Source organism: Agelaius phoeniceus, chromosome 30, assembly GCF_051311805.1.
Source record: "Agelaius phoeniceus isolate bAgePho1 chromosome 30, bAgePho1.hap1, whole genome shotgun sequence".
NCBI classification, from domain to species: Eukaryota; Metazoa; Chordata; class Aves; order Passeriformes; family Icteridae; genus Agelaius; species Agelaius phoeniceus.
In genome coordinates, this window is record NC_135294.1 from 4,554,067 (window position 1) to 4,575,063 (window position 20,997).

General features: G+C 56.5%; 3 protein-coding genes across 4 annotated transcripts; 1 reads left to right on the top strand and 2 right to left on the bottom strand.

Moving 5' to 3' along the window:
* Positions 1–2,957: 2,957 nt before the first annotated feature.
* Positions 2,958–5,367, bottom strand: NODAL (nodal growth differentiation factor). The gene is made up of 3 exons (XM_054650695.2): positions 5,002–5,367; positions 3,850–4,586; positions 2,958–3,769 (listed from the first exon to the last, which is right to left on the bottom strand). Exons 1-3 carry the CDS (start codon positions 5,294–5,296, stop codon positions 3,617–3,619), a joined length of 1,185 nt encoding a protein of 394 aa, XP_054506670.2. The 5' UTR covers positions 5,297–5,367; the 3' UTR covers positions 2,958–3,616.
* A 717-nt stretch (positions 5,368–6,084) lies between these two features.
* Positions 6,085–14,648, top strand: ASH2L (ASH2 like, histone lysine methyltransferase complex subunit). 2 transcript variants are annotated; one of them, XM_054650693.2, is made up of 17 exons: positions 6,085–6,233; positions 6,473–6,542; positions 6,814–6,959; positions 7,624–7,712; positions 8,018–8,112; positions 8,196–8,291; positions 8,484–8,579; positions 8,715–8,790; positions 9,313–9,330; positions 10,640–10,733; positions 11,861–12,078; positions 12,229–12,396; positions 12,478–12,671; positions 13,016–13,108; positions 13,230–13,328; positions 13,628–13,687; positions 14,075–14,648. In XM_054650693.2, the coding sequence occupies exons 1-17, from the start codon at positions 6,127–6,129 to the stop codon at positions 14,180–14,182; spliced, it is 1,827 nt and encodes a 608-aa protein (XP_054506668.2). In that variant the 5' UTR covers positions 6,085–6,126; the 3' UTR covers positions 14,183–14,648. The 2 variants fall into 2 exon arrangements, with proteins under 2 accessions (XP_054506668.2, XP_054506669.2); XM_054650694.2 differs by lacking the exon at positions 9,313–9,330.
* A 125-nt stretch (positions 14,649–14,773) lies between these two features.
* Positions 14,774–20,083, bottom strand: STAR (steroidogenic acute regulatory protein). Its single transcript, XM_054650699.2, has 7 exons — positions 18,067–20,083; positions 17,245–17,358; positions 16,894–17,021; positions 16,649–16,807; positions 16,050–16,234; positions 15,764–15,857; positions 14,774–15,679 (listed from the first exon to the last, which is right to left on the bottom strand). The coding sequence occupies exons 1-7, from the start codon at positions 18,128–18,130 to the stop codon at positions 15,572–15,574; spliced, it is 852 nt and encodes a 283-aa protein (XP_054506674.1). The 5' UTR covers positions 18,131–20,083; the 3' UTR covers positions 14,774–15,571.
* Between the last annotated feature and the right edge of the window lie 914 nt (positions 20,084–20,997).

Consider the following 20,997-nt stretch of genomic DNA (forward strand, 5'->3'; position numbering starts at 1 on the left):
TGGTAATAAGAGATATTAAATGCTTCATATTTATTCATATTTATTCAAGCATGGAAGTGTACAGTATGGTAACCAAAAATTACTCAAATAAATACGTCACCTCCCTCAGAGACATTTTTTTTATTAAAAGTTGTCCTGATAGCAACACCTTTCCTTATTTCTAGGGGTTTTTTATTAAACCTTTGCTTGCTGATCTCAAAAAATCTCATCAATTCGGTTCCACTTTGCACAGAGCACATCTGCTCGGCTGCAATTTGTCCCAAGCCCATCCCTTAAGCCTTTCCACCCGTGGTGGTGTGGGACCAAGTGGTCTCAGCATCCCATTGCTCTGGTCCTTCACTCCCTCCCTTCCCCCTCACACCCCCAGCAGCTCCATCCTCCAGCCTGACAGTTTTGGCCACATCTCCCTCATGCATTCCCGTTTAGAGCCCTTCCAGGAGCAGCTCAGCATCCCAGGGCACATCCCTGCTGCCCCAGGCCCTGTTCCTCACCCAACACTTGCTCTCCCAGGCCCAGGAGCTGCTTTTTGCAGGGGCTGAGCCCCGTTGTGCACAGTGGGAGGGAGGGAGGCAGTCGTGGGTGGCTGAGGCACAGCTGGGATGCTCCAGGGAGGTCCAGGCACAAGTTGGCTTTGTCCTTGCATTTCCCATCCCGGCCCCTTTTTGTCTCGAGCGGGCAGAGCAGCACACCCGGTGTCCCCGTGTCCTGTGTCCGTCTGTCCCAGCCACGGGACAAACGCCACCTGCCCGCCCCAGCTCGTGCTTTAAAGCACCATTTGTACAAATGCCACCCTCGCTCTGTTTGTTCTCACTCTTTCCTTTTTATGTGTCCAAAGTGACCTGGCTGAGCAAACCCTTCCCAGAGCAGAAACCTGCCAGTTCCCCCACCCCGCGATGCTGAAGGCTCCTGGGCAGGACTGGGGGTTTATTGTCCTCCTGTCTGGGCTCCTGTGTCCCCCAGCCAATGTAGATTGGGGCAGGAGCAGGGCCAGAGCCCTCCCTGCTCAGGTCAGGTCCCCCCCCGAGCCTGGCAGATCCTCGCCTAAACCCGACTTTATTGTCATTGTCCCGCACTTTGATGTTTTCCTTACAGCCCTGGAATCCCAGACTTTATTTTTCCACCAGCAGCTCTTCCCAGGGAACGGCTGCTGCCTCCCCCTGCCCCGCCACAACTTTTTGAACCCTCTGCTGGATTCCAGGCAGGCGTGATGGAGGGGCAGAGATGGCAGAGATACAGCACCCGATGGAGGGGCAGAGATGGCAGAGATACAGCACCCGGCGGGGCAGGGGTCCCGGGGGGCTTTGGGGGACTGAATCCTGCTTTGGAACCCTCAGTGAGCAGCAAAACCGCGGAGAAAGAGTCAAAATACTTTAATTTTACAGCACCCGGGTTCCTGCTTTGCCTCCTGCCGGGGCTCAGCCCCGCGCCCCCGGCCCACCCTTGACAGCTCCTGCAAATGACCCTCTAATGACGGGATGGTGGCGGTGTGAAAGCTCTTGGAATATGGAAGCGGCCCCGGGGAGGGCTCGCTGAGCGGGGGAGCAGCAGACACGCTTTGTTTATCCGCCGCCCGGGATGTGGATTGGGGATAATCAGCCCGGGCTGGGATGTGGAATGGGGGCTGCTGCTCCCAGGAGGGGCGGGCTGGGGATGGCCCAGGGCCACCAGGGCCACCAGGGCCACCAGGGCCACCAGGGCCACCAGGGCCACCAGGGCCACCAGGGCCACCAGGGCCACCAGGGCCACCAGGGCTTGGGGTCCCGCCCGTCCCCTCTGCTGCCCGGGAGTCCCCAGGCGTGAGTCGTGTCCTCGTCCAGCTGTGAGCCTGGGGGTCCCACGGCCGGGGCTGCCAAACCCGGCCAAACCCGGACTGATCCCCGCCGCCCGGGGCTGCCAAACCCGGACCGATCCATTCGGTCAAACCCGGACTGATTCCCCCTCCCCGGGGCTGCCAAACCCAGCCAAACCCGGACTGATCCCCGCCGCCCGGGGCTGCCAAACCCGGACTGATTCCCCCCTCCCCGGGGCTGCCAAACCCAGTCAAACCCGGACTGATCCATTTGGCCAAACCCGGACTGATGAATTCAGTCAAACCCGGACTGATCCGTTCAGCCAAACCCGGACTGATTCCCCCCTGCCCGGGGCTGCCAAACCCGGCCAAACCCGGACTGATCCGTTCAGCCAAACCCGGACTGATGAATTCAGTCAAACCCGGACTGATTCGTTCAGCCAAACTCGGACTGATCCATTCGGTCAAACCCGGACTGATTCCCCCTCCCCGGGGCTGCCAAACGCAGCCAAACCCGGACTGATCAATTCGGCCAAACCCGGACTGATTCCCCCTCCCTAGAGCTGCCAAACCCGGACTGATTCCTCCTCCCCAGGGCTGCCAAACCCGGTCAAACCCGGACTGATCCATTTGGCCAAACCTGGACTGATCCGTTCACCCAAACCCTGACTGATTCCCTACCCGGGGCTGCCGAACACGGCCAAACCCGGACTGATCCATTTGGCCAAACCCGGACTGGTCCCCCCTCCCCGGGGCTGCCATGCAGGAGGACGTGGTCACCCCGGGGCTCTCAGGACCCCGGCATCGCCCCCAGCTCCCCTCCGGATGGTGCCTGCACCACACTGCTCAGAATTCCCTGCTCTTATCTCCGAGGGGTAAATAAAGGAGGAAAATCCCTTCAGCCTCCCCTTCCATGCCTGCAGGTGCCTCCCTTGCTCTTGAGCAACCCCTCAAGGGTGGGAATGGCTTCGTCCTTATCTCAGGTGAGATCTGGAGCTTTCCAGCATCTCTTGAACCCCTCACTCTGGTAGTTCCAGAGCCCACCTGCTGCAGGCAGGGCAGGGAGGAGCTCTGAGTGCAACAGAGGGGACACAGAGAAGGGGACACAGAGAAGGGGACACTCACACCCTGGCACGCCATCAACAGCAAGAATCAGCAGAACCCAATGGGCATTTTTAACAGATATAATTTATTGATGAATTGTACAGCTGTGACCTTTTCACTACCAGCCCCTCCAGTGAGGGGGAAAAGGCTCGAGCAGAGCTGTGGTTACTTGTTTGTAACATCTGCCCAGCTGGATCTGCCAGCTGGGGCTCTGGGCGTTGGCTGATACATTCACTTGTCTGAGTTGTCATAGAAATGTGACAGTTTTAATAGAAATATAATAAAATCATTGGAAGAAATGCTTAAACCTCAGGGGAAATTGAAAACCCCAGTGGTGTGTATGCTCGGCATGGCCAGACCCTGGAGCTGCAGGTCCTGAGAACCTGTGGCTCCTGATGATTCCCATGGCTGGGAAAAGCAGCATTGCCTGAGCCGTGTCATGGCAGGGAGCCGTGCCCCAGCCCTGCACCTCAGCTCCTGCCTCTGTCCCACACAGGGGCACCCTCCAGCTGCTTGGTAAATGGGGTGCAGCCACAGGGAGGTGCCTGGTGGCCTTTTCCACGTGGAGCCTGGATCCAGCCAGGCACTGTGGCCATGCAGAACTGCCGGGCACCCTCTCCTCCCCAGCTCCTGTGCCAGCTTCAGAGACACCCTGCTGCTCCGTGCAGTGCTCGTGGGTCCTTGGGGCACTTCTGTGCACCTTCCTGGCAGGCACGGGGTGCCTCAGTTGCAGCCACACTCCTCGATGATCATGTCCTCGTGGTGGCGGACGACGACCTCGCCCCTCTCGTAGTAGAGCATGGAGAGGGGGCTCATCTTCACCGGGGAGCAGGCGGGACACGGCACCTGGTTGGGCTTGTAGAGCTGCAGCAGACTCTGTGGGAGACACGGGAAGGGCAGAACATGCCCCTGCTGGGGTGTGGGGTGCGGGGGATGCGGGGGCAGCACCCTCTTACCTGGATGTAGGCGTGGTTGGTGGGCTTGAAGGTCTCATCCACGGGCGAGGGGCACAGCCCCTCGCAGCGATAAGCGTTGTACTTCTTGGGGTACACGATCCAGCTGCCCCAGCCCGTCTGCTCGAAATCCACCAGCATGTCCACCCTCCTGCACAGCTGCCGGCCCTGCTCCCGGCCCTGCTCCCGCGGGGCGCTGGCTTTGATGCGCTGCCTCTCCATCCTGTTCCTGCGCTGCCGCCGCGCCCCCGCGCCCCGCCAGCCGCTCTCCCGCATGATGTACTTGGAGGTCTCCGCCGTTCTGATCAGGCTGTGCTCCCCTGGAGACTTGTCCTTGGAGAAGACGAGCAGCAGGACGCTGTCTGCCACATCCCCGCCGCTGCCGGTGTCCCCCGGTGCGGCGGGGGCGTCTGAACCGTTCACCTCCCACCGGCTCTGCTGCCCGGCGGGCACGGCTTGGTGCAGCCAGCTCCGCAGCAGGTTGGTGACCTCAAAGACTTTCCAGGAGGCCTGGGTGGCAGAGGGGCTGCCAGCCACGGTGCCCAGGAAGAGCTGGTGGCTGCAGGACCCGTCTGGGCGGCACCTGCGGCGCTGGCTGTGGTAGATGTCCAGGGAGGCGTTGTGGGCGCGGGAGAGGCCGGGCAGGCGGACACGGAGCTGAGCCAGACTCACCTCCTGGCTGCTGGACAGGGAGGACATGTCGAAGGAGAGAGCCCAGCGGGAGCCGTTCTGCAGGGAGCCTGAAAGGGAAGGGCACGGTGAGGGCAGCGGTGCCAGGGGTGCCAGAGCTGGGGGGGGCCACGGTGCCCCCGCCTGCTGCCGGGGACCAGCCCCGCTATGAGAGCCCGAGGGTCGGGAGAAAGCAGCTGGATCCACCTGAGAGGCAGCCAGAGACTCAGGCAGGGCTGGGACAGTGGGGATCGATCCCTGGACAGGGATGCACGGGGATGGCGCTGGTCCCAGGACAGGGACAGCGGCAATCCCGGCAAGAGGGACGGTGCTGATCCCGGGGACAGGGTCACCCGGGAACAGTGCCGGTCCTGGGAATAGTGCGGGTCCCGGGACAGGGAGGCTCAGGGACGGTGCCGGTCCCGGGACAGGGAGGCTCAGGGTCGGTGCCGGTCCCGGGACAGGGATGCCCGCGGCCCCACTCACCGTGCGGGGAGAGGCTGAGAGCGGCGGCGGCGGCGGCGCGGAGCGGGGCGGGAGGGGCGCGGAGCAGCTGCAGCATCAGCGGGGGACAGCGCGGCGGGGCACGGGCCGGGGCCAGGGTCGGTGCCCAGGTGAGCGGTGCCCGGGGGGACGCTCCGGTCGGTGCCCAGGTGAGCGGTGCCCGGGGGGACGCTCCGGTCGGTGCCCAGGTGAGTGCCCGGGTGGGAGCGCAGCCCAGGCGGAGCAGGGCTAAGGCGCAGAGCGCCAGCGCGGGCACGGAGCGGAGCGGGACCCGCATGTCTGCCCGGGCCACCCGCAGCCGCCCTATTTGTACAGCGGCCCCGAGCACCGCCCCGGGCGGCCCCGGCACCCCCCTCCCCGACAGCCCCCTCCCCTCTTCTCCCCGTCCCTCTTCCCATCCCTCCGTCCCTATCTCTGTGCTCCCTCCCCTCCACCCCCACCTACCTCCCGGCCATCCCTCCCCGCTCCCTTGCCCTCGCCCCCCGCCCTACTCTTCCTCCGTCTGTCCCTCTCCCCATCCTTCCCCCGCTGCCTCCAGCCTTATCCATCATTCCATCCATCCATCCATCCATCCATCCATCCATCCATCCATCCATCCATCCATCCATCCTTGCCTCATCCCTGCATTCCTCCAGTTGTCCTTCTCCCCGTCCGTCTGTCCTTCTGTCCCCACCACCCCTCTCTGTCCCTCTGTCCCTATGGCCGGGGGTTGGGGGCGGCCACCCCCGTTCTGTGCGATGGCACCGCTGTCCCCAGAGCCCGGGGACGAGTGGCCCGGGCACATCCCCAGCCCGGTCAGTCCCGCCGCGCTCCTTGGCGAGCGGAGCAGCACCGGGGGCACCCCTGGCCCCCAGTCTCCGGGGTGGGGCACCCAGAGAGGCCACACTCGTCCTTCCCGGGGGGAAAGGCGCTCATTCCTCCCGCAGGGCACCGGGACCCGCTCCCGGTTCAGCCCCCGCTGTCAGCCCCGCACCCGTGACGTCACGGCAGCGCATGATGACGTCACGCCTGCCCGCGCCGCGCTCCCGGCGGCCGCCGACAGGGGGCGCGCTCCCGGCGCCCAAGTCTCGCGAGATTCTCCGCGCTTCTCGCGGCAGCGGCGCGAACATGGCGGCGGCAGCGGCGGCGGAGGGCGCCGAGCCCCCCCCGGAGCCACCCCCGGCCCCGGAGCCCCCGGCCCCGCCAGAACCGCCCGCCACCGACCCCGAGACCGGGTATGTCCCTTCCTCCGCGGGGCCGTGGGAGCCGTACGGGCTCGGCGGGACCTGGCCCCGTTACCATGGGAACGCGGATGGGGGTCCCGGCCCTCCGGGGCTCCCTCGGCCCCAGTCCCGCCAGGCCCCGGGTCCCGGCCCTCCGGGGCTCCCTCAGCCCCAGTCCCGCCTGGGCCCGGGTCCCGGCCATGCCCCGGAGCGCCGGTGCGGGCTCCGCTCTGATCTCTGTGCCCTGGCAGGGGGGACGCCGCCATGGTCGATGCCAGCGCGGCCCTGGAGACCGAGTCGGCCAACGGGAAGGAGCCGCTGGTAGGTGCCGGTGCCGTGGGCACGGAGGGGTAGGTGCAGCCGGGGAGGAGCATCCCTTAACGCCAGCTTGGGATTTGCTTCCTTTGCTTCCTTAAAGGATTATTTTGGAAGTTAAATCTCCAGCCGTGTGGCTCATCCTCACGAGTGGAGTGTACAAAACAGCTCCAGGCTGCTCGCAGCAGGGCCGTGGGTTAGGGGAAAGGATTTATTCCCTCTCAGATTCCTGCCTGCCCCGGGCACTGTTGGATTCCTGGCTCTGCTCCGCTTCCAGGACGCTGCCGGGGATGGCGCTGAAGCCATGGATGCCCAGGGGGGCTCCGGGGACGAGGAGAACGCGCGGCAGCTGGGCGAGATCGAGCTGCAGTGTGGCATCTGCACCAAGTGGTTCACAGCTGACACCTTCGGCATCGACACCACGTAGGTGATGGCAGGGCCAGCACGGGGCTTTAAAATGGAGTGTTTGGAGTCTGAGTTCCCAAGGACCTGCCCGTGTCCTTGAGCACTTGGGAACTGGAGTGTTGTGTAAATAAAGCTTTGTCCATGATAAAAGCAGCCCCATGAAATACCACGGAGCCTGTTAGCTGTCTGTGCTCTTGGGGAGGGAAGGAATACTTGGCTTTTAACCTGGAATAATTACTTTCTTAACTCAGTGTAGTCAAGAATAATTAATTTTCTTTCACTCCAAGAAGAACAATGAGGGGCTGGAGCGTGTCCAGGGAAGGGAATGGAGCTGGGAAGGAGATGGAGCACCAGGAGGGGCTGAGGGAGCTGGAAAAGGGGCTCAACCTGGAAAAAAGGAGGCTCAAGGGGGACCTTGTGGTTCTGCAAAACTCCTGACAGGAGGGGACAGCCAGGGAGGTCGCGCTCTGCTCCCAGGGAACAGGGACAGGACAAGGAGAGGTGTCCAGGGAAGGGCTGGAGGTGGCACTGAGTGCTCTGGGCTGGGGACAAGGTGGGCATCGGGCACAGGCTGGACTCAGTGGTCTCAGAGGGCCTTTCCAGCCTCACAGGTTGTGGGATTCTTGAACTTGATGCAATAATTACGCTGTACCCAGCCCTAACAAAGCTGATTTTCCCCCAGGTCGTGTCTGCCCTTCATGACCAACTACAGCTTCCACTGCAACGTGTGCCACCACAGTGGGAACACCTATTTCCTGAGGAAACAAGCAAGTGAGTTTGGGAACAGCTCCTTGGGAGATGTTCTGTGCAAGATCACCCTGGAGGGTTGGTTTTATCTGAAATCAGTGGGTGGGCTCTCCTGAGACTTGTGGAAAATGACCCAAAATCCCATATTTACAACCGTGTGTGGCTCCTTCTAAAAATGGTTTGCTACTGATTTCTGAAGGTGGTGTAAGTGGTTCAGGAGGGCTGAGTCAGGACAGAATTTGGGAGGTTTTGCAGTTTTCTCAGGGTGATCACTGTGTCTGGATGTCTGATCCTCCCCCCAAGTGTAACTGGAGTGTTTTGTTTCTCAGATCTGAAGGAAATGTGCCTTAGTGCTCTGGCCAACCTGACGTGGCAGTCCAGGACCCAGGACGAGCACCCCAAAACGATGTTCTCCAAGGATAAGGTCTGCTTCTTTGGGACCTCACAGCACCAGGGGTGTCAGCCAGCAAGAGGAGGAGCTCACACAGATGTTTTCTGTTCCTACAGGATATTATCCCCTTCATTGATAAATACTGGGAGTGTATGACAACACGGCAGAGGCCTGGGAAAATGACTTGGCCCAATAATATTGTCAAAACCATGGTAAGGATTGAGGGTAAATCTGTGGATTTGGGTTTCTGACATCTGTATGTGCTCAGGGCTGGGCTTGAAGCTGCTGATGCTTCTTAGGCAGCTGATCTACCTAACACATTAATAGGAACTACTGGGATTTAAACACTTGTTAATGAATTTGTTGTGATCTTAGCCTGTTTAACTAAAACTCCTGTGTTTTAGTGTAAAGAAAGAGATGTGTTCCTGGTGAAAGAGCATCCAGACCCAGGCAGCAAAGACCCAGAGGAAGATTATCCCAAATTTGGGCTTCTAGACCAGGTATGGGATGGGAGACAGGAGGAAGGTGGGGATCCCACTGGTACTTTTCTGCTCATCAAGGGCAGGTCTTGGGTGGGTGGGAGCCCCAGCAGGCTCAGAGTGTTCCCTTTGACCAAAGCATTTGATTTCCTGCAGGATCTTGCCAATATTGGTCCAGCCTATGACAACCAGAAACAGAACAACGCCGTGTCCACGAGTGGGAGCTTAAATGGCAAGTTCTTTACTTTGAGGGGGTTTGGGTATTTGGGACTAAGCTGCATTTCCCAGCTCTCTGGGCATCTGTGCAGTTAAACTGTCCTGTGAACTGAGCTCATGCTTGTGCTCAGAACAGTCTCACTGTGCCTTTTTAGAGAAAGATTAACTTTGTGTCTTGGGAAGGTTCAGCCCCTTCTTTACTGTGACCAGATAAATCAAGATGCTCGCTGAAGGCTGAGCTTGTCACTTTGCTCCTAGCATGGTTTTAAATTACCTCCTTGAGTTACTCAGATTTCCTGTTTCCCATCTTGCTGAGGGTACTCAGGGCAGCCTTGCTGCAGGAAATGAACTGTTAATGGGTTTATGCATTAATAATCTTTATTAAACACATCCCAGTAGTACAGGCAGGAGTTATTTGGGTCTTTTTAAAGCAGGTTAGAGATATCTCAGGTGTGTTATTTCCATGTCATGCACTGGTTGTTTTTTGTTCCATTTCTGGGAGACTGACAAACCTGTGGTGCCACTTCTGTTCTTGCAGGTGGAGCCTCTCTGGGAGGTGAATATTTACCTTTCAGCTTCTAAAACTTAAGTATTGCTGTTTGCAAAGCTTTTCTTGCTCGATTCTCTTAGAAGCCAAAGTCAATCAAAAGTCAAAGCGTGCCCTGATGTGATTGCAGTTGGACTTCAATACAAACCAGCAATTCCAGTCTTTAATCTTAGCAGTTAGAAGCTTTTAATTGCCATATTCTGCCTTACTTGACTGATTTAAAGATTTTGTTTATTTATTTTACACTTATGTATGTTTTTTTTCTGTATCAATTGACCTGGTGTTGTAGTTTTAATGCTTAAACAATTGGTCTGAAATTTATAATGCAATGGTTTGTTGGGCAAGTAATTGGGTTTTTTTGGCAAGTAATTGCTGACAAACTGGAGAGCCTGAATGTTTGTCTGCACTGAAATCAGGGAGTGCAGCTGGATCAGGTCATGTTTGTGCAGAATATGGCATTCCCTGGATGGTTTGGATCCCTTACACTGTAAGGGAATGCTGGTAATGGAAGAGCTGACTGGAGTTTTAGTTACCACGCAAATGTGGTTTGTGAAGGTGTTTATCTACAGTACATGAAATTTCCAGAGTTTTCCTTATAAATCAGCAGTGATATCTTTGGAAATAGCAGGATGATAAAATGCATGTATGATTTAATTTATTAAAACATGCTGATATTAGTTTGATTAAGTTTGACATGTCATTTTCCTACACTCAGTTTTATTACTGAGAGCTGAGTTCAAACTGATTTGCTGCTCAATCACAGAACTGATTTCAGTAGTACTGAAGAGAAACACCTCTTGCTTTTCATTTTTCCTCAACTCAGGTGTATTTTATTTTGTAGATGGAAATTGAACACTGAGTGCTTATTGTTGGTTGCTGTCAGTGTTCTCCAGCACAGGGTCACTGGGTTGGTGGCTGTGCTGGAGGATGGGTTTCTGCTGTGATTTGGGCTGTGACTGGAATCTCCAATAATAAGAATAATAATATTAATGCCCCTGAAGTGGATCCCAGTGCTGTTGCAGAAAAGATTCTTAATTCTCACCTGAAAAGCTCAGATTGAGCTTGTTTTGCTGCTCAATCTCCTTTAGCTTCTGCTCCAAATTAAGACACCTCAAAAGCTGACCAGGAGCCACATGAAAGTTGTGGGCTTTGCTGTGCTCGTTGGCAGCGAAGCCTGGTTCAAGCAACTGTGGCCAAAGGCACCTGAGCCCAGGAGCTGCTTTGGTGTGGCTGCTCTGCCCCTGTGTCCCTGGGGATGCCGTGGGGCGGGCGCTGGCCAGCAGCAGCAGCTCCTGAGCAGGGCTGGTTTTGTGTGCAGGGGGAATGGCTGCCGGGGGCAGCGGCAAGGGCAGAGGGGCCAAGCGCAAGCAGCAGGACGGGGGCACCACGGGCACGGCCAAGAAAACCCGGAGGTGAGAGCTGAGGGGCCATGGAGGGCAGGGGTGGGCACAGGGATGGCACTGGGATGGACATGGGGATGGACACAGGGATGGGCACAGGGATGGGCACAGGGATGGGCATGGGGATGGACGCGGGGATGGACACAGGGATGGCACAGGGATGGCACAGGGATGGCACAGGGATGGCACAGGGATGGACATGGGATGGCACAGGGGTGGACATGGGATGGCACAGGGATGGGCACGGGGATGGGCACGGGGATGGCACAGGGATGGACATGGGGATGGCACGGGGATGGACACGGGGATGGCACAGGGATGTATATTGTTGTTGCCTGGGGGCTGTGTACAAATCACAAACAGGACAGGACTGCTGGGAACGTGCCTTGAGCTGTTTGATTTTCCAGCATGGTTATGACAATAGGAAGATGCCAGCAGCTCAGATCCCAGGCAGCAGACAAAGAACTTAATGTTACAACTCACTTTAAAAGTTTTTTGACCAATTACACAAAGCAAAAGCACATTGACAGTAGTTCTATCCAACCACTATAAGCACAGGTACCTTTGGTTAAACAATGCTTGCTTATTTCAAATACAATACCTGCTTGTGAGCCTTCAAACACAATGCTCAGAGCTCCATTATTAAGCTTAAAACTGCCTAATATCTCACTAGATAAACTTTTCTGCAGCTTAGGGAGTTATTCTAGACAAGTGTTAATACATAGACCATTGTTCTATTTGTCCTTGCTTTTCTACTTACATAATTTTTCTGCTGCCCAATCTCATGGCTGCTGCTCAGCTCTAATCACAGTTCTGCTGTCTCTGGGGCCTTTTGCAGCTTTCCCAAACCCCTCTGATTTTAGGGATTCCCACAGGTACCAGTCAGGAACGGTGGCACTTGTGATGCCCTAAGCTGCCTCCCCGCTGTCTCTGCCCCGAGTGGGTGTCTGGGGGTCCCTCCTATGATGTCACTGATGATGTCATGGGTGACTGATGGGTCCCGGGCTATCAATGATTTACAGTGGATGACTACACTCAGAGTGTGCAGCCCCTGAGCACAGGGCCAGCTCTGCAGGGGCTGTCCTGGGGTGCCAAGTGCCAGCACCTGGGGATGCCAGCGTGGTGTTTGTGTGTTGCAGTGACCCGCTGTTCGCAGCTCAGCGCCTGCCCCCTCACGGGTACCCTCTGGAGCACCCCTTCAACAAGGACGGCTATCGCTACATCCTGGCCGAGCCTGACCCCCACGCCCCCGACCCAGAAAAGCTGGAGCTGGACTGTTGGGCAGGAAAACCAATTCCTGGGGACCTGTACAGAGCCTGCCTGTATGAGCGAGTCCTCCTGGCACTGCATGACCGAGGTACAGAGCTCCTTAGGGCGTGCACTTGTGTTTCCTTCCAGAGGCATCTCAGTCACCTCTCACTCCCAGTCAGAGCTTAAATCCACCTCTGTGTTCACTTGCCTCTTCACATCACCACGTTAAAAATGACAAGTGTGTGCTCCCCTGCAGCTCCCCAGCTGAAGATCTCTGATGACAGGCTGACTGTGGTTGGGGAGAAGGGCTATTCCATGGTGAGGGCCTCGCACGGCGTGCGGAAGGGAGCCTGGTACTTCGAAATCTCCATGGACGAGATGCCTCCAGACACAGCTGCCAGATTAGGCTGGTCACAGCCCTTGGGTAAATAATCTTACAAAACATTTCTCAGCAGGTGCTGCTGCTGCGCTCCCTGTGTTCACCATGAAGGGTTTGTTTCCACAGGGAACCTCCAGGCCCCTCTGGGATATGACAAGTTCAGTTACTCCTGGCGCAGCAAAAAGGGAACCAAGTTTCACCAGTCCATAGGGAAACACTATTCCTCTGGCTACGGACAGGGCGATGTCCTGGGGTTTTATATCAACCTTCCAGAGGATACTGAGACAGCCAAATCCCTGCCTGACACCTACAAAGACAAGGTGAGGTGCAAGTTCACTGTTGGATTAAGCATTGGCAGGTGGAAAACTGGAAAATGAGTTGCTGTGGCCTCACTCGTGCCCCTTTCCGTGCACCCTTCCCATCCTGCCTCTTGGTACCTCTGTGGTTCCTGGGGGAGAGGCCCAAAGTGTTGATTTCAAGAAAGCAGAATACTCCTAGATGGGATTGCCCACATCTCCTTTCACCTTCCCCTCCTGGCTCTGAAATCTCTGAGCTGTGGGAGTCACTCCTCACAGGTACTCTGACACCAGGCACACCTGGCCCTGAGCAGGTGACAAGTAACAGATTTTGGGCTTGTCCCTGACATTGTTTGCTGCTTTTTCAGGCTTTGATCAAATTCAAAAGCTACTTGTACTTTGAAGAGAAGGATTTTGTGGACAAAGCAGAGAAGAGCCTAAAGCAAGCCCCTGGAAGCCAGGTGAGTTGTTGCTGTCACTTCAACACGTGCCTGGCCTGAGTGAAAGGGAGCAGGCGTTAATCTTGTCAGGATTGCTGTGTCCTGCCAGCCACCATCAGTGGGAAAACCCTTCATTTTTCAGATCATATTCTTCAAGAACGGTGTCAGCCAAGGAGTTGCCTTTAAGGACATCTTTGAGGGGGTTTATTTTCCTGCTATCTCTCTGTACAAAGGCTGCACGGTAAGTGAGGGCTCTTTGAAAGGGAATTCCTAAATCCATCAGTTTCACACACAAAGTGTGTTTATGCACAAAGTGTGCCAAGTGAAAAGGAAAGATGGGAATCATTCTAGTGACTCTGGAACAATCTTGCTGTTCACATGTGTAACAAGATTATCAAATTGCTGAAGTAACATCAGCAGTGTTTGTTCCTGTGGGCTTGCACAGGGTGTGGGGAGGCTCAGGAGTAGGAAGGAATGAGAATGGAGGACTAAAGAGATTTTCCTAGATTTTTAGATTTAATGAAAATATATGTTCCACAGGTTTCCATAAACTTTGGGCCATATTTCAAGTATCCACCAAGAGACATCACTTACCATCCTGTAAGTAAAACTGAAGCTTCTCCTCCCATTTGAAAACCTCATTGTTTAAATCAAAGATGTTTTGGTGTGATTCATACCACACCTCTACCTGTCCTTCAGTCTCAGTACCTGGACAGTGTAGCCAAGAGGATTGTGTTAAAAAATACATAAGGACAGATATCCAAATGAATCATTAAATTTTAATTAAATAATAGGTGCTGTTATCTTGTTCCTCTTGGCAGATTGTTGCCTGTGTTGGCCTCATTTGTCAGTAAGGGGGCTGAATTGTTGTTCAAGGAAACACTTGGAATTTCCCCCCTGCCAGTACTGTTTTGAGGAGGGAAACAGCCCTGGGCTGTGTGGTCCCTCCTTGTCCAGGAGTGGAGCTAAGTGTGCTTCCCCCTGCAGATGAGTGACATGGGCTGGGGCGCCGTGGTGGAGCACACGCTGGCCGATGTCCTGTACCACGTGGAGACAGAGGTGGATGGCAGGAGGAGCCCACCCTGGGAGCCATAACCCCCAGCACTGTGGGTTTGCTGCAGAGGAACCTCCATCTCTCTCTCAGTGATCAGCCAAGGAGCCAAGAGGCCGAGGTGGATGCAGCCCTGGCTGGCAGGTGTTGTGTGTGTGTGTTCACAGCTCCCCACTGCCCCGGGAGGCAGTTCTGGGGTGTTTGTGCTGCTGTGGGGCCTCTCTGGGAGCCCCCAGTACCTTTAGAGTGTCACTCACTGCAGAAGGGGGTGTTGAAGAACCTTCTTCTCCCGGGCTGTGACAGCTCAGGACCTGCCAGGTGTGGCTGCAGTGACCCCTGTGCTCAGGGGTGTTTGGCTGATGGTGGCCAACAGCTCCCAGCCAGGACGGCTCTGTTGGAACAACACGGCTGCATGCAAGACTGAAATTTGGGCTTCTGTCCAAACTGTATTTTTTTTTCCCCACAGACTGGAAACCAGTTTTAAAATAAAGGCTTTAACTCTTCTTTTTATTCTTGTATTTGTCTTGTAAATTGTTACAAATGACATTGAAACTCAAAGTAGCTACACTTGGAGATCTTTTGAGCTGAAGATCTCCTGTGCACAGGAGTTACATGGGGCCTAATGATCATCACTGCAGAGCTTTGGGTGAATAAATAATTTGACACTTCTTATGTGTTGGTACAGAAAAAAATAAATTAGAGCATAACAAAATTGTTAAGTAAGTGCTGTGTTTAAGCTTTGGGAGAGTAAAAGTTGAGGTTCAGTCAAGTTTGTGTTTGCCTCACTGAGGATGTGCCTTACCAGTCAGCTGTCTCCCTAATAACTCATTAGCCCAGACCTTTAATTGTAGACAGCACTAATTAAAGCTTTATTTATTCATTGAAAGTAATTAGGGAGGGTGGAGTTGGCTGATTAGGCCAGCACGTGCTCAGTTAAGCAACTGCAGGAATTAAATTTTTAGTCCTGCACTTAGACAACGAGCTTCAATAAATAAACTTCTATTTATTGAGTGTAACTATGTATTAATTAGTGGAGTCTGCTATTAAAGGCCTTAGCTAATTGAAGTGACAAGATTCCATACTTGGCCCCTGAAGGAAGCCCTGCATGGGGTGGTCAGTGGGTGGTGGTCAGTGGGTGGTGGTCAGCAGGTCATGGTCAGTGGGTGGTGGTCAGCAGGCTGTGGTCAGTGGGTCATGGTGGTCAGCGGGTCATGGTGGTCAGCAGGCCCTGGTGGTCAGCAGGCCCTGGTGGTCAGTGGGTCATGGTGGTCAGCAGGCCCTGGTGGTCAGCAGGCCCTGGTGGTCAGTGGGTCATGGTGGTCAGCAGGCCCTGGTGGTCAGCAGGCCCTGGTGGTCAGCAGGCTGTGGTCAGTGGGTCATGGTGGTCAGCAGGCCCTGGTGGTCAGCAGGCTGTGGTCAGCAGGCCCTGGTGGTCAGCAGGCCGCAGGCACCGGCCGGGCCAGGCGCTGCCGCAGGTGTTTGGCAAAGTCCACCTGTGTCTGGGACAGGACCTGGTTGATGATGGTCTTGGGCAGCCACCCCTAGGGAGAGCAGACACAGCCTGTGAGCAGAACCAGCCTCCCCAGAGCCCCGGGCTCCCCCAGGCTCCCCCCAGCCCCAGGTACCTTGAGGTCAATGCTGAGCAGCCAGGTGAGCCTGGTCCGGGAGGGGCTGCCAGGCAGCGGGCGCAGCACCATGCAGGTGGGACCATTCTCAGCCCTGGTGGGGAAAGAGGCTCAGGTCAGACCCAAACTTGGACTTTATCCAGCCTCAAAAATACACTTTGGGCTTTCTGCAGCAGCTCCTGCTGCCTGTAGAAACCCAGCGACCCTGAGCCCGCAGTAAAACCCTCGTGCCCTGTGGGAATCTCCTCCCTGCTCACACATAACAGGACTGAGCAGGTGCAGGTACCTTATGAAGCCCTCCTGCTCGGGCATGGCCCCGTAGGTGGTGGACATCCCTGCCAGGACACAGGTGGAGCCACGTCTCCTGGAGCACCGCACGCTCACAAAGTCCCGGGGCCCCACGATGTTCCCAGGGGTCGCGGCCGCCTTCTCGTGGGTGATCACTGTGTCCTTCCCAATCTTCTCCAGGATCTGCAGTTCAGAATTAAAACTTGCACTTACTGCAAGCACAGCTAAAAGTGCCTCTGGTTACCAGGTGTTCAGATACAGGGTCTGACAAAGATTTGACAATGACAATAATTCCAAATATTGCTCGCCCCCAGGTGAGTACTGTTTTCAATTCCCGAGTGAAAAGCTATTCCCTTACTGCTTCTCTGATTCCTTGTGCCTATTTCTTCCCCAGATCAGCCCCACCTTCCAGCAGAACTGGCAGCTCCTTGCAGGAAAGTGCAAGGTGCTTCCTTGCATTAATTTCCTGCAAAATTAATCACACAGAAGCTTCTCCAGACTCTCCTCAACACAGATACTGCAAAACCTCCTCTACATCTGCAGCAGGAAATGCACAGAACACAGGCTGGCAGTGACAGATCGGACACATTCTCCTACCCTGACTTCTTTGACGCTGGGGTTCCATTCTCCCATCTGCTCCATGTTGTCCACCAGCTCTCCGTACACCGTGTCCAGGGGCTGGTCCACCACCACCTCCAGCCGGAACACCTTCCCCACGTCTGGCAGCACCTTGCTCAGCACTTTGTCCCCATTACCCTGTGAGGGGATGGCAGAGTTACCACCAGAGCTGCTCTCAGGGGCAGGGAGGGCTGCAAGGAAGCACCACGGGGCACAGCACCCACCGCCACCGTCTCTGTCTTCCAGTCGTCCTGGTCCTCCAGGATTCTGAGGGATTTCTGCAGGGCCTCCTCTCCTTGCTTGATGTAAGACATTTCCATCTCGCTGAAGGGTTTCTCCTCCAGCCTTGAGCCTGCAGATAGAGGCAGGGCTGAGCAAGAGCACTGTAATGTGCCAGATGAGCTTTACCTACACCAAATACCCCTCTCTGTGTCCAGGGGATGAGGATTACACCCAGTTCCCACTCTGCCTGTGGCTCAGCAGAAGCACAGCCCACCCTCAAACAGGTTTTCCCCCAGCCTGTGAGGGTTTCCCCCCAGCAGGAAAGGAACAGACCCCTCAGGTGTGTCACTTACTGAGCAAGGAGCTTCTCCTGCGCACCTGGTGGATCCAGGTGCTGGGTCCTGGGCTGTGGCTGGCCAGCCTGCTCAGCTCCTGGCTGATGGCCACGGCAGCTTGTCTCCTCAGACCTGGGGAGAGAGCGTGTCACCCACCAGCACCACCTGGCCCTTACCGTGGGGCTTTTCCCCCATTTAAACACACAGCATGGAAAAGTCCCTGCTTGCCACCATCTCGGTGTCCCTACAGGCACAGGGAGCAGCTGGTTGCCATCACACTGGGGTAGGCTGTCCTAAGCAATCCTGAACTGGGCTCCAGCTCCCTGCAGCAGTAAAAACACTGAGGAGAAACGTGCAGGTGCCCAGGAAAGAGCATGGAAATGGAGCACAGAGGTACAAAATTCTCACAGCCAGAGGAGTGTGACCCAGAGCTGGTCACAGGGACACGAGCCAGCCCCTCAGTGACAGGGTTTAGGGTTTCAGGGACAGTAAATCACAGAACCCAACATGCTGCAGAGTGGGGAGAACATCGCGGAGGCCCCAGCCACCACTCTGAGGAGTTTAGGAAGAAAGTGAGCCCTTTCTGGAGCTTGTGACTCAACAGGAGCTTCTCTAATAAACTTTTGTCAGAAAATCTCACTCTACCTTTGACAGCGGGGAGAGAATCCCCAAGCCCCAGGCAGCCGGACAGGGGCTGTCCTGGTTTTATCCTGTCCCAAACAGCCAGACAGGGACTGCCCCAGCCCCATCCTGTCCCAGACAGCCGGACAGGAGCTCCCTCGGCCTTGTCCTGTCCCAGGCAGCCGGACAGGAGCTGTCCCGGCCCGCAGCCGGACTCACCGGTCATGTTGCGCAGGTGGCGGTAGGAGATGGCGGCGCAGAGCTTGGACGTGGCTGGCAGCATCTCCTGAGGGGTCGGAGCGTCAGCTGGGCAGTGGCTGCGGTGGTGGCAGTGGCGGTGCCCTCAGTGGTGCCTGCGGTGGTGGCCGGGCAGTAGTGGTGGCTCTGGCGGTGGCAGTGGCGGTGCCCTCAGCGGTGTCCGCGCTGTCCCGGTGTCCGTCCGTCTGCGCCGATCGCTGCTCTGGCCCGGCCCCGCCGTGCGCGGCCTTAAGTACGCGGTGCTGAAGGATTCTGCCCCGTCAGGCGGGAGATAAGAGCCGTCACTGCGGGCCCTCACGGCGGGCCGGGCCCCGCGGGCCAAGGCCGGCCCCGCTCCCCGAGCACAGCACACGGGGCCGGGAGCGTGAGGGCCCCGCGGAGCCGCCCCGGCCCCGGGACTCGGCAGAGCCCCCCTGAGCAGCTCCGGCCCCGGGGCTCGGCAGGCAGAGCCCCCCTTGAGCAGCTTCTGCCCTGCCCCGAGGCATCCCCAACACGGAGCTGCGGCCCAGGGCACGGAGCAGCATTCTGACTTCTACTGACAGGTGACAGATCAGCACAGTGCAGTCAGTAAGGATGGAAAAGTCCTCCAAGGTCATCGAGGCCAAGCTTCGATGGGAGACAATTGATAATAAGGGATAATGATTGTAGCTGTGATATTTTCTGAAAAATCCTTTCCTTAGGATTTTTTCTCCTGAGAAGCTGAGAGGCCTCAGGAACAAAATGTAACCAATGGTTATCTGCTATTGTGGAATGCAACAGGTGCATCTGTGATTGGTCTCATGTGGTTGTTTCTAATTAATGGCCAATCACAGCCCAGCTGTCCGGACTGTCTCAGTCAGTCACAAGCCTTTCTTATCATTCTTTTTCTATTCTTAGCTAGCCTTCTGATGAAATCCTTTCTTCTATTGTTTTAGTATAGTTTCCATATAATATATATCATAAAATAATAAATCAAGCCTTCTAAAACATGGAGTCAACATTCTCGTCTCTTCCCTCATCCTAAGACCCCTACAAACACCGCCACAAACGATGGACAGCACAACACACTGTGGAATAATGAGCCAGGCTGAGCTCTGTGCACAGGAACCCACAGAAAGCTGAATATGAAATCCATTGAGCTGCTGAGCCTGGGGCTGAAGTGAGGAGCAGCCCCCCTACTCCCCAGGCCCCGTTATCTGCCCCAGCAGTGGGACACGGCAGAGCAGCGATAATGCTCAAGGCTGAAATGACATTTCTGGGATGAATTACGGCCTGCAGACCAGCACTCGCAGGAACCTGTGAATTACAGCTGCTTCCTTTGACGTCAGCCCCTGCACCCTCTGCAGGGAGCCTGACCTTGCTCCCCCATTTCAACAGCTTGGCCCAGGGGGAGGTCACCCCCTCACTGCGCCAGCCGCTCGGCCACGGGGAGCTCTTTGTCCCCCCCTGCCTGTCCCCAACTTTCCCGAGGTGGTTTGAGTCCCACCTGCCTTCCAGAACACTCCTGCTGCTCCCCAGGGCTGCCATTCTGCACTGTGTGCCAGGAAACACCTCAGGCTCAGGTCAGCATTGTGGGGTTACAGGGAGGTGCTGCAGGGAGCAGGAGGAAGCCAGCAGCTGCACTCTCCCTTCCCAAAACCTTTGCTGGGAGCTCCTCTTTGCAGCCACGCTCCCACAAGTGTGATTCCTGGGTGATGGCACAGCTCTCCCCACCTCTGGGCTTCACCCACCTGCTCCCACCTCCCTGCACAGGTGGGGAGAGAGGGTTTGGGAGCCCTGGGAGTGCCCAGCCCAGAGCTCTGGCCAAGGACATGCAGAGCACTGAGAGGTCTGGGTGTTGGGGACACCAGAGACACCCCAATATCGTGCTGTGCCCCAGCCCTTGCAGTCCCCCTGTGCAGGGAGTGAGGGCACACAGCCCCAGAGCTGTGAGTGATCCAGGGCTGTTATCCCAGGTCCAGGGAGCCCCTATGAGCAATCCAGAGCTGTTATCCCAGATCCAGGGAGCCCCTGGTTGGAGCAATCCAGGGTTCTTATCCCAGATCCAGGGAGCCCTGGCTGTGAGAGATCCAGGGCTGTTATCCCAGATCCAGGGAGCCCTGGCAGGAGCAATCCAGGGCTGTTATCCCAGATGGAGCCGCTGCTCCCAGCACGAGGCCTCGGCACAAGGACACGCAGTTGTTTGTGACAAGAACCAAAACAAACCACGCAGAGCCGCCCCTCTGGCTCCAGGCTGGAGGGCACCACCCCAGCTGTGCCCTCAGGAGGGGACACAGGCACAGCCACGCTGTGCCACAGCATGGGAGGACATGCTGCAGGTGAGCAGTCCCCAGAGCAGGACACAGACCCCAAAAAGGCAGCAAGAACCCTCAGGGGGATCTGGTTAACTGGGACAGCTCAGCCCCCACAGCCCCCTGAGGCACCCCTAGGCTCCTGCACAAAGTCACCACACACAGGGCTTGGAGTACAAAGCTTCACAAATGTACAAAATGTACAAAAAACAAAACGATGCCAACCAAAGGCACTGGAGCTTCACTGGGGCCTGAAGGCTCAGGGACCAAAGAACCCTGAGGCTGCCCCAAGCCTCCCTGCCCAGCTGAGCCTCCTTCTAGAACATTCCCCTCTCCCAGCCCATTCCCAGGCTCTGTCAGGGTGACCCTGTCCCTCTGCAGCAGCACAGCCAGGGGGTGTCCCCCCATCCCAAGGCTGCCCTGGTGCTATTTGGAGAGCACAGACAAACCACAGAGTGCCACAGAGGTCACACCCAACACCCTGATAAGATAATGGGCTCAAGAGCAGCAAGGATGGGTCCATGTCTTGACCCCCACCAGCTCCTTACACCCCCCAAGCCCTGGGCTGCAGGGCTGGGACCCCAGCACTGGGGCTGGGAAGCCCTTGCCTCCCCCCAGCCAC

Coding starts and splice junctions, on each gene's coding strand:
- NODAL (XM_054650695.2), bottom strand. CDS start 5,296: ATGCGGGTCCCGCTCCGCTCCGTGCCCGCGCTGGCGCTCTGCGCCTTA. Junction 4,587..5,001: donor TCTCAGCCTCTCCCCGCACG/GTGAGTGGGGCC, acceptor CTTCCCTTTCAG/GCTCCCTGCAGAACGGCTCC. Junction 3,770..3,849: donor CCAACCACGCCTACATCCAG/GTAAGAGGGTGC, acceptor TGTCTCCCACAG/AGTCTGCTGCAGCTCTACAA.
- ASH2L (XM_054650693.2), top strand. CDS start 6,127: ATGGCGGCGGCAGCGGCGGCGGAGGGCGCCGAGCCCCCCCCGGAGCCA. Junction 6,234..6,472: donor GCCACCGACCCCGAGACCGG/GTATGTCCCTTC, acceptor GTGCCCTGGCAG/GGGGGACGCCGCCATGGTCG. Junction 8,113..8,195: donor CGATGTTCTCCAAGGATAAG/GTCTGCTTCTTT, acceptor CTGTTCCTACAG/GATATTATCCCCTTCATTGA.
- STAR (XM_054650699.2), bottom strand. CDS start 18,130: ATGCTGCCAGCCACGTCCAAGCTCTGCGCCGCCATCTCCTACCGCCAC. Junction 17,359..18,066: donor CCACCTGCGCAACATGACCG/GTGAGTCCGGCT, acceptor CTCTCTCCCCAG/GTCTGAGGAGACAAGCTGCC. Junction 16,808..16,893: donor GGAAGACAGAGACGGTGGCG/GTGGGTGCTGTG, acceptor ATCCCCTCACAG/GGTAATGGGGACAAAGTGCT.